A 12,650-nucleotide genomic window follows, 5' to 3' on the forward strand; every position below is an offset into this window, starting at 1 on the left:
ACCTCAAAATCTCAGTGATTACAACTGGAAATATTTGGTTCTTTTCTCTCATGGGTCTTTGTTTGACTGTGATTTGAGTGATCTCAGGTGGATGTGGCTCCAGCCTGTAGGTTGGATTCAGCTCTACTCCTCATGTAGCTTCTTAGGATCAGGGACTACTTGGGGCAATGTCTTCTCCTGGTAAGTATCAAAAGTACAGGAAAAATCATGAAGCTCATTTAGAACCACTGTAGGAGTGGCCAAGATGGTGGAATAGGAAGACCCTGAGCTCACCTTCTCTCATGGTCACATCAAAATTACAATTATTCACAGAGCAACTATTGATGAGAAAGACAAGAAAACTAGCAGAAAAGATATTCTGCAACTCGATACATTGAAAAGGAATCACAACAAGATGGGTAGGAGGGACAGAGAAGTGGTATGGTCAAGATCCATATACCTAAGAGGGTGAACCACAAATGAAAGGATAATTACAATCACAGAGCTTCTCCACAAGTGAGCAAGGGGTTCAAGCCCCACATCAGGGTCTACAGCTTTGGGTTCTACACCAGGAAATCAAACCCCCAGACATTTGACTTTGAAGGCCAGGAGGGTTCACCTTGGAGAGAGCCAGAAGGCTGTGGGATATAGAGACTCCACTCTTAAAATGTGCACAAAAATTCTCACATGCTCTGGGATACAGGTAAGAGGTAGTGACTTGAAAAGAGAATGGGTCAGACCTACCTGCTGATCTTGGAGAGCTTCCTGGAGAGGCAGGAAGCAACTATAACTCATCCTGGGGACATAGACACTGGTAGCAGCTATTTTGGGGAGCTCATTCTACCACAAGGACACTGATGCTGGCAGGCACCATTTTGAAATCCTTCTTCTAGCTAATTAGTGCTGAGACTTGTCCCTGCTCACCAGCTTGTGAGCACTAGTACTAAGACACCTCAGGACAAGCAGCTAGTCATGTGAGGACACAGGTTCACCCACCAGCAAGCTGGATGACTTAAGAATCCCTGAGTCCACAGCTGCTCCAGGACCCAACCCTACCCACCAGAGGGCTCAGGACCTGGCCACACCCACCAAAGCACTGGCACTAGCCTCAAGAAACCACAGGGCCCCACAGCCTGCCATTGGGACCCAACCTCATCCACAGTGGATTGACACCACATCTGGGAAACGCCCCCCCCCCACCAGGGGTCTGCAGCCAGAGACAGTTCTACTGACCAATGGGCTGGCACTAGCCCTAGAACTAGCGTCATCCACCACTGAGCAGGTACCAGCCCCAGAATCCCCTGGGACTTAGACCCACCCACCAACAGGCCTATACATCAACTCTGGTACCCTCAGGACCCAGCATTCAGAGACCCTGGACCCTGGGTCTGCCCACCAGTGAGCTGGCATTAGGATTGGTATCCTTAAGGCCTCAGTGCAGCCCACTAGTAAGCCGACTCAAACCCTTTAGGCCCCAGCTCTGAGACACCAGCTCTGAGACACCTTGAACCCCTCAGCCAGCTGCCCTGGGATCCAGTCCCACTTATGAGCTGGCTGACACCAGCTTTGGGACACCCTGGAACCTGCAGCAAGCCATGTCTGGAACTTGCCTCATACACGAATAGGGTAAGACTAGAACTGGCACCTATGGCCCTACAGCCACCCACCCCAGCACCAAAATCCACCTGCTACTAGTCCAGCACTAGCCCCAGGAATCCCAGGACACTGCAGTCAGCCATGTCATGACCATCCCTCACCCACAAGTAGTTGTCATCCTCTGCCCAAGGCAAGACCTGGCAATCAACCAGACACGGGCTAGCCACACCAGAAAAGCCACAGCAGTTAGTCAGCCAAAATGGAAGGGCCCACACAACACAAATAGGGGTCACCCCTAACGCATGTAGCTCTGGTGACCATAGAGGAGTGCACCACAGGTACACATAGGACATCTACAAAACGACACCTCTCCAAAGTCAGGAAGTGTAACAAACCTACCAAATACTTAGAAATAAAAACAGCAAATTGGGCAAAATGAGGTGATAGAGGAATTAGAAATGAAGGAACAAGATAAGACTCCAGAAGAAAAACTAAGTGAAGTGGAGGTTAGTGATGTATCTGATAAAGAGTTCAAGTTGGGCTTCCCTGGTGATGCAGTGGTTGAGAGTTTGCCTGCCAATTCAGGGGACATGGGTTAATGCCCCGGTCCGGGAAGATTCCACATGCCGCAGAGCAGCTAGGCCCGTGAGCCATGGCCACTGATCCTGTGTGTCCGGAGCCTGGTGCTCCACAATGGGAGAGGCCACAACTGTGAGAGGCCTGCGTACTGCCAAAAAAAAAAAAAAAAAAAAAAAAGTTCAAGTTAATTATCATAAAGATGTTCAGAGAACCTGAGAGAAGAGTTTGGGTAAACAGAGGGAAAAGTCAGAAGTTTTTAACAAAGAGATAGAAAATATAAAGAAGAACCAAACAGAGATGAAATATATAAAACTGAAATAAAAACATGCACTAGAAGGAATCAACAATAAATTGGATATTACAGAGGAACAAATCAGCAAGCTGGAAGATGGAGTAGTGAAATCAGTCAAGCTGAATGGAGGAAAGGAAAAAAAAAGAAATAGAACTATTTATGACACCACTGGGACTACATCAAGTGTACTAACATTTGCATTATAGAGGTCCCAGAAGAGAATAGAGAGAGAGAAAGAGGCAGAGAACATAGTTGAAGACAGTACTGAAACTTTCCCTAATTTAGGAAAGGAAACAGTAATTCAGGTCCAGGAATGACAGAAAGTTCCAAACAGGTTCAACCCAAAGTGACACACTGAGAAACATTATAATAAAATGGCAAAAATTAAAGATGAAGAGACAATATTAAAAGCAGCAAGGGAAAAGCAACAAATTACATATAAGGGAACTCCCATAGGCTATCAGCTTACTTATCAGCAGAAACTCTGCAGGCCAGGAAGAGTGGCATGATATATTTAAAGTGATAAAAGAGGAAAACCTGTAAATAAGAATACTCTATACAGCAAAGCTTTCATTCAGATTTGAAGAAGAGATCAAAAGTTTTACAGACAAGAAAAAGCTAAAAGACAGCATCACCACCAAGCCAGCTTTACAAGAAATGTTAAAGGGACTTTTGTAAGAAGAAAAGAAAAAGCCACAACTAGAAATATGAAAATTTTGAAAGGAAAAATCTCATTAGTATAGGGAAATATATAGTAAGCTAATAAATCAACCACATATAAAGCTAGTAGGAAGGTTAATGAATAAAAGTAGTAAAATCATCTATATCCACAATAGTCAAGGGATATAAAAAACAAAAATGTAAAATATAATATCAAAAACATTAAATGTGGGCGTGGGAGTAAAAATGCAGAGTTGTTAAAATGGGTTTGAACTTAAAAGATTAGAAAAAACCACTGGGTCGCTGGAAAAATCAGAAAATAAATGGAGACAAATTAAAATGGAAACACTATGATCAAAAATCTACAGGATGCAGCAGCAGCAGTTCTAAGAGGAAGTTTATAGTAATACAATCTTACCTGAGGGAACAAGAAAAATCTCACATAAATAACCTAACCTTACACCTAAAGGAACTAGGAAAGGAAGAAAAGACAAAACTTGAATTTAGTAGAAGGAAAGAAATCATAAAGATCAGAGAGGAAATAAACAAAACTGAGACTTAAAAACAGTAAAAAAAAAAGAAAAAAAGAAAAAACAAAAGACCAATGAAAGCAAGAGCTGTTCTTTGAAAAGATAAACAAAATTGATAAACCTTTAGCCAGACTCATCAAGGAAAAAAGAGAGGGCCCAAATGATTAAAATCAGAAATAAAACAGAAGTTATAGCTAACACCAGAGAAATACAAAGGATCATAAGAGGTTACCGTGAACAAGTATACACCAGTAAAATGGACAATGTAGAAGAAATGAACATATTCAGAAGAAACAGAAAATATGAACAGACCAAATACCAGTAATGAAATTGAGACAATAATAAAACAACCCCCAACAAACAAAAGTCCAGGACCAGTTATCCTCACAGATGAATTCTACCAAATATTTAGAAAAGAGTTACCACCTATTCTTCTCAAGATATTCCAAAAAATTGCAGAGGAAGAGACACTTCCAAGCTCATTCTATGAGGCCAGCATCACCCTGATACACAAACCTGAAAAGATATCACACACAAAAAGAAAATTTCAGGTCAATATGAACATAAATGTAAAAATCCTCAATAAAATGTTAGCAAACAAATTGAGCAATACATGAAAGGAATCATGAGCCATGATCAAGTAATATTTATCCCAGGGATGCAAGGATGCTTCAATATCTGCAAAACAATCTATGTCATACATTATATTAAGAAACTGAAGATAAAATTCATATAATCCTCTCAATAACTGCAGAAAAGTTTTTGACAAAATTCAACATCCATTTATGATAATAACTCTCCAGAATGTGGGTATAGAGAGAACATTTCTCAACAAAACAAAGGGCATATATGACAACCCACATCATACTCAATGGGGAGAAGCTGAAAGCACTTCCTCTAAGATCAGGAGCAAGACAAGGATGCCCACCCTCACAACTTCTATTTAACATAGTATTGGAAGTCTTAGTCACAGAAATCAGACTAACAAAAGAAATAAAAGGAATGCATATTGAAAAGGAAGAAGTAAAACTGTCAAAATTTGAAGACGATTTGACACTATACGTAGGAAATCCTAAAGACACCACCAAAAAGCTACCAGAACTCAACAATGAATTTGGTAAGGTTTCAGGTTACAAAACTAATATACAGAAATCTGTTGCATTTCTATACACTAAAAACGTAGTATCAGAATAGAAATTATGAAAACAATTCCCTTTATGGTTCCATCAAAAACAGTAAAATACCTAGGAATAAATCTACCTAAGGAGGTACAAGACTTGTACTTTGAAAACTGATGAAAGTAATTGAAGGTGAGACAAACAGATGGATAGACATTTCTCCAAAAAAGGTATACAGATTGCCAACATACACATGAAAGGATGCTCAACATCACTAATCATTGGAGAAATACAAATCAAAACCAAATGAGGTATCACCTCACACCAGTCAGAATGTCCATCATCAAAAAATCTACAAACAATCAATGCTGGAGAGGGTGTGGCGAAGAGGGAACCCTTTTGCACTGTTGGTGGGAATGTAAATTGATAAAGCCACTATGGAGAACAGTATGGAGGTTCCTTAACAAACTAAAAATAGAGCTATCATACGACCCAGCAATCCCACTACTGGTCATATACCCTGAGAAAACCATAATTCAAAAAGAGTCATGCATCACAATGTTCACTGCAGGACTATTTACAATAACCAGGACATGGAAGCAACCTAAGTGTCCATTAACAGATGAATGGATAAAGAAGATGTAGCACATATATACAATGGACTATTACTCAGCCATAAAGAGAAGTGAAATTGAGTTATTTATAGTGAGGTGGATGGACCTAGAGTCTGTCATACAGAGTGAAATATGTCAGAAAGAGAAAAAAAATACATATGATAACAAATATATATGGAATCTAAAGAAAAAAAAAAGGTTGTGAAGAACCTAAGTACAGGACAGGAATAAAGACACAGACATAGAGAATGGACTTGAGGACACGGGGAGGGGGAAGTGTAAGCTGGGACGAAGTGAGAGAGTGACATGGGCATACATACACTACCAAATGTTAAATAGATAGCTAGTGGGAAGCAGCCACATAGCACAGGGAGATCAGCTCGGTTCTTTGTGACCACCTAGAGGGGTGGGATAGGGAGGGTGGGAGGGAGATGCAAGAGGGAGGAGAGGGTGGAGATATGGGGATATAGAATATGTATAGCTGATTCACTTTGTTATGAAGCAGAAACTAACACACCATTGTAAAGCAATTATACTCCAATAAAGAAGTTTAAAAAAGATAGATATAGAAGGTTTGTGGATTAGAAGAATTAATATTGTTAAGATGACCATATTACCCAAGACAATCTACAGACTCAGTGAAATCCCTATCAAAATATCAGTGACATTTTTTCACAGAGCTAGAACAAATAATTCTAAAAGGGCAAGGAAATACAAAAGACCCCAAATAGCCAAAATAATCTTGAGAAAAAAGAACAAACCTGGAGGTATCACACTCCCTGATTTCAAACTATGCTACAAATCTACAGTAATCAAAACAGTATGGTACTGGCATAAACCCACATACATAGATTAATGGAACAGAATAGAGAGCCTAGAAATGAACCCACACTTTTATGGGCAAATAATCTTGCCTATGACAAAATAGGCAAGAGTATACAGTGTGGAAAATACAGCTTCTTCAATAAATGGTGTTGGGAAAACTGAACAGTTACATGCAAAAGTATTAAACTGGACGACTCTCTCACACCATGCACAAAAATAAATTTAAAGTGGATTAAAAACTTAAATGTAAGACCTGAAACCATGAGACTTCTGGAGGAAAACACAGGCTGTGTACTCTTTGACATTAGTCTTAATATAATTATCTCTCCTCAGGTAAGGGAAACAAAAGCAAATATAAACAAATGGGACTACATCAAACTAAAAATCTTTTGCACTGTGAAGAAAATTATCAACAAAATCAAAATTCCATCTACTAACTGGGAGAAAATATTTGCAAATGATGTATCTGATAACAGGTTAAATATGCAAAATATATAAAGAACTCATAAAACTCAACATCAAAAAAAAAAAAAAAAACCAAACCCAAACAACCAGATTGAAAAATAGGCAGAAGCCCTGAATAGACATTTTTCCAGACGGCATACATGTTAAAAGATGTTCAACATCACTAATCATCATGGAAATGTAAATCAAAACTGTAATGAGATATCACCTCACACTTTTCAGAATGGCTATTGTCAAAAAAAATCCACAAATAAGAAATGTTGGCAAGGACATGGAGAAGAGGGAACTCTAGTGCACCATTAGTGGAAATGTAAATTGGTGCAGCCACTATGGAAAACAGTATGGAGTTTCTTCAAAAAACTAAAAATAAAACTACCAAATGATCCAACAATTTCACTCCTGGGATTATGTCTGAATAAAATGAAAATACTAATTCAAAAAGGTACATTCAATATTCATAGAAGCATTATTTACAATAGCCAAGATATGGAAGCAAACTAAGTGTCCATCAACAGATAAATGGATAAAGAAGATGTGATATATATATATACATACACACACACATATGTATGTATACAATGGAATATTACTCAGTCATAAAAAAGAATGAAATATTGCCCTTTGCAACAACATGGATGGACCTGGAGCGAAATAAGTCAGAAAAAGAAAGACAAATACTGAATATTATCACTTGTATGTGGAATATAAAATATTAAACAAGGGATATATGTTTATGTATAGCTGATTCACTTTGTTATACAGCAGAAACTAGCACACCATTTAAAAGCAATTATACTCCAATAAAGATGTTTAAAAAATTAAACCATAGATTGTTCTTTCCATTTTAGTCATTTAGAAAACAGTATTAAACCCAAAATATCCTTCTATGGGACTTTGTTGTGATAGCTGTCTTAAATTCTTTTAGGAGCAACCTAGAATGGAAAGATGTTAACTACTTTGCAAATTAAAATATAAACATAAACTCTGTTTACATATTTCTAGTATTTTATTGTAAAAGCACTCATTTTTAGTAGCCACTTCTTTGTGGCAATGCTACTGCTTCTTTTTGCATCATAATTTATTTGGTGGGGTTTGAGAGGAGCTTCACTGAAGACGGCAGGTGGAGAAGTGAATTCTAATGTAAAGTACTACCTCCTTATAATTTAGGCCTTATCTTCCTAACATTCAAAGCTAAAATAAGGTTTTATAGTCTTAAATCCAATAACATTCTCCTATCAGGAAATATTAAAAAGTATTACTTCAGCAAATGTCTGTAAAAATATTTTGAGCAAGCTTCCATAAGGATACACAAGGATCCCAGGATGTTTGTGCAGGGGCTCAGACCACAACTTACTCCTTCGTGCCTTTGCATAATAACATATATAACAGCAACAATAATAGTAGCAGGACTTACATAATGTTTAACCTGGTGTTAGATAGAGATGTGTGTGTGTATACACATACATATTAAAAATACTACATACATAGTACCTGTATGTTTGTGTGTGTGTATATATATATATATATATATATATATATATATATATATATATACATATGTATGTATGCATATATGTATATATACACAATCCTCACAGTGATGCTTGTGGTATTATTATGCCCATTTAAAAATAAGAAAAGTGAGACCAGATATTTTAAGTAATTTGATCAAAATCATCAGGCTCCAGAGTTTGTACTCTTAACTGCTATGCCATGACCATAGTGTCCACTCAGGTTAGTCCCTAGGGAAGGATATACCAGCTAACTTGCCCTTATACTTCTTTTTGATTAATAATTTATCCCCTGCTGTGTTCATGGCTATGATTTCCCTGGCTCCTGCCACTGCCCCAGAAGTAAGTTTAGGATTGTTTCTTGGTGCTTTCCTTTTTCTAAAAGAAAAATCAGCTACACTATGTGATGGTAAAAATGGCTCAACAGCATCTGTTCTTTTGAATATCAAAGGCCAGTATAGGCAACAACATAACAAAAAATAGACTTGTAAAAATGAACCCACTGGGATACATGGATCTATGGAAATCAATAACTTAGAAAGAACTCATGTGAATATATATATATATATATATATATATATATATATATATATATATTTATTTATTTTTTTAAATGTGGTGATTAGCCAGTGCCACTGTGTTCTTCCTTCAGGGTAAAAGAAAAGCTCTGAGACACCAAAGCATTCCTGCTCTGTCTAGAGTTTAATATATTGCCCTCATGGTTTTCCCCTCAAGGCTTATTAGAAGATAACCAGTGGATGACCCAGATAAACAGACTCCAGAAATTAATTGATAGACTGGAAAAGAAGGTGAGTTCTTCCTTTTCTTTCTTCTCCCTCTTAGTTTTCAGTAGACTATGACTAATTATTCCTTATTGCCCCAATATTCATGTCTGCCTTGATAGAATAGCAACCAGGATCTCCATTATACTGCTTGATAGTTATTTGGGATTTTTGTTAAAGCAAATATAATGTTAATTCTCATTCCCCCATGCCAATCCCTAATTATAGTTAAAATAGGATATAGGGTTTAAAGTTAAATAAATCTACTGCATTGTCTGACTTTTAGGTTATCAATCATGTAAGGTAGCACTGTGCTTGAATGATGCAAATGACAGCTCTTGGGAATGACCTGGTTGATGTCTTGGGAATGTTTCAAAGTGATTCAGGGAAATGGCTGTGTGGTACACTAAAAGATGATATTGCACACTCAACTTCTAGAAATTAGCATCTTAACTGATGACTTTTAGCATGAAAACTACCAAGTTAGCAAGCAAATTAGGATATGATGAGTTCTTCAGAACTATATTTTATGTTTCCAGTTATTGTATTTTTATTGACTAATGCAATTAGTACCAAGTAGTCCTGATATTATAGTTATATTCCACTTAAGCAGCTTTAATGGAAGAGGCTGCTTTTGTTAATCAGTAAGAATATGTGTTTTCTGTGCATGCCAAGCATGAAGGAAGGAACGTTTATGCTTGAGAGAGAGTTTCTCACTTTGAAGAACCCCAGAGTCTTCCTGTAAAAATATTCTATATTCAAAAAATGAGTTAACAGATTTTAAAAAGTATACAGTTGCACAAAACCAAGCTTGTTGTTAATGCTCAGTAGATACTTAGTGACTGACTGAGACATGCCAAAGGAATGGAGCATATATTAAAATCTACAGTTGCTAACCTGAAGCAATGATCACTGAAAGCTGGGAAGGACCTCTTGTGGCAGGAAGGGCTTAAGGGGACTTTAAAAATGATGACAATTAGGAATTTTGAGTGCAAGTAATAGAAATTACCTCTTTAATAAAAAAGAAATCTCTAGAAGGAAATGGGAGTGTTCACAGAATCAACAGACAGTCTAGAGATCTACACTTAGGAAGTCAGTAGACAAGATAAGTCTAGAGATGAAAGTAAGCAAGAAATACCAGTCTCTCAGGTTGTCTCCACTGGAATAAATGAGTTTCAACAATTTCCAGTCTATGGGCATTCTGCTCAAGATTCCACTTTCCAGGAGGGAGAGTCTGGTTTGTCTTGTTATGGTTGCATGCTGGTCTCTTAGATAAGGAAGGAGAGAAAACCTTGGTTAACAGTCAAGTATTAAAATGAGATGAGATCATTCACTGAAGGAAATTGTATTGTCATTAAAATCAGAATAAATGTTAGTCAGCTAACAAACTAATTAGTATTTTCTATGGGAAACTAAATTTTTAGTAAACAGAGAGCTGTTGGAGAGGGCATTCAGGTAAGGTGATGGCATGAGCAAAGGTTAAGTAGACCAACCTGGTTAGAGTCTTCCATTTAGGGACATAGTGACATATAAGATTATATGAATGGATGGGGCTGAATTATGGATGGCCTTAAATAACAGACTAAGGAATTTGGACTTGATCTTGGAAACAACAGGAGGCATTTATTATTTTTCAACTGATAAGTGACATAATAAAAAAGATCCTTTAGATAGAAAATTGGACAGCAAGAATATGAAATGGATTCAAACAAGAAGTTTCAAAGTCAGGGCCACCAAAGCCAGCTATAACAGTGACATTAAAGGGCAGGCTGTAAACCTGAGCCCACTGGGATCAAGTATAGTAAAAGATGGGCCTGGACTAAGTGACTAAAAAGAAAATGGCAAATTTGAAGGACTTGAGGTGAAATTAACAGGACCGTTGAATGGGTATGATGGGTAAAAGGCAGATTAGTTTCAAATAGGAGTCTGAGGATTTGAGCCCAAGTGTCTGAGACAATTATACCACTAACAGACAAGGGAGAGACAGTGAGAGATAATTGGTGAGGTGAGGTGAGGAGGTGAACTGGTTTATTAAATTTCAAGATATAATAGGACATCTAAGTAGAAATACCCAGTCAGATTAGTATTTAAGAAGCCAGGACACAGATTGAGATCTTGAGAGCCATCTCCCAGAGGTGAAACCTCAAGTCCTAAGGATGGGTAAGGTCTCTGAAAAGGATAGAAGAACCACGTCTATAGAGGAAATAACTTTGGAGAGTTCTAGTCCCTCTGCCACCACATCATTGTTCACTAAATTGAAATTGACCACTTATGGGGACAAATAGCATAAACTAAGAGTTTGCTGCAAGTCAACTTTCCTCCTTTCTAATTTCATTAATGGATGTGTGAATTGAGATTTAAATGCTTGATAATAAAAATAGTGACCATACAAATTAGTTTTCCAATGGTGGAAGTCTTGGAAATGCAGGACCCTATTTAAAAACCAAACCTTGTTAAACCATAAGGATTCAGATGTTAAATAAGTTTGGATTCATTTAAGGAATACAAACACCTCTTTTAAAAATGGTTTGGAAGTCCTTAGCAAACCTGTCTTTCTTCTGGTGTCATAAATGTATGTCATTCTTTTTAAAGGGGTAGCTCAAACTCGGGTCATGGCTTTTTTTCCAACTTAAAATCAAAGTATTGTCATGTCTCCTTCTTTTCCTAGGCTTTTTTCTCCCTTCATTCCTATGAAACCATTTCATTATGAAAACAGTGGCTGAGAGGTTTGCTGAAAGTACAATGTGATGGTCTTCAACATGGGGCTCCAGCTGTGTGGGGCTCAGCACGATCTGTCTTAATGAAAGGAGAAGCAGTGCAAGTTGGGTTTTTTTCCAAGACTTGTTCTGTACTGTGCTGAATTAGGTTTTTAGAGGAAAAACTATCCAATTGCCAAACAGAAGCTAAGGGCATATTATATTTTACTGATGGCTGTCTTGTCTCCTCAGTTGTTAGCACTAGGTTTGATCTCCACATTAAAAGGAAATGTACTTACAGTGGAAGCCATACTGTCTTTTCTCACCACTAAGTATCTATGATAAATCTTTCCTGCACTGTAAACCAAGCCCAAGACCATTCGTGTGGGGGAAAAATAACCTTTGAAATTTCTACAAGTTTCTTCAGACATTCCTTTTTACCACTTCAGCTTCTCTGAGTATTTATGGGAATATTGAGATTATATCTAATGTTTTGCTTGAACTCTGCAGAAACCATTTAATCTTCATGAAGTCTTAAGTATACCATCAGATCACAGGATATCCATATTTAAAGGGATATAATTAAGGATGTCACACTCATACAACTTGTTTTAAGCTTTTTACCTTATATTAAAGAAAGTAGAACTGAAAAGAGTGCCTGAATTGTTATTAGGGAAACAGCAGTCAAAGAGATCACTATTGTTACTGTTTCTATATGCAGAGTACTTTTAAAGATTCAATTCACATCTATATGTGTTATATAAGTTTGTCTTCACAGAAGAGCTAGGATTTAAATGGGCATTCATTCAGCCACTTGTTTATTCAACTAACATTTATTGAGTACCCACGTTATGCAAGGTACTATTCTGACAGTGAGAATATAGTAGTGATGAAAACAGGTAAGGTCCTTGGTCTCTGGAGAGACAGACAAACCCCAAGTAAACAAATTCATGAAATGAAGTAATTTCAGATAGTGTAAAGTACTATGAAGAAAATGTAGGAC

At 37.4% G+C, this 12,650-nt stretch overlaps 1 protein-coding gene across 4 annotated transcripts in view; it reads left to right on the forward strand.

Moving 5' to 3' along the window:
• NECAB1 (N-terminal EF-hand calcium binding protein 1) overlaps nucleotides 1-12,650 on the forward strand; it is a 252,855-nt gene that overhangs the window by 190,831 nt on the left and 49,374 nt on the right. For all 4 annotated transcript variants that reach the window (XM_067017207.1, XM_067017208.1, XM_067017209.1 and 1 more), the window contains one exon: nucleotides 8,905-8,978. In XM_067017207.1, coding sequence (XP_066873308.1) covers nucleotides 8,905-8,978 — 74 coding nt within the window. The remainder of the gene's footprint in view (nucleotides 1-8,904; nucleotides 8,979-12,650) is intronic.

This window comes from Kogia breviceps, chromosome 17 (assembly GCF_026419965.1).
Source record: "Kogia breviceps isolate mKogBre1 chromosome 17, mKogBre1 haplotype 1, whole genome shotgun sequence".
Classification (NCBI taxonomy): Eukaryota; Metazoa; Chordata; class Mammalia; order Artiodactyla; family Physeteridae; genus Kogia; species Kogia breviceps.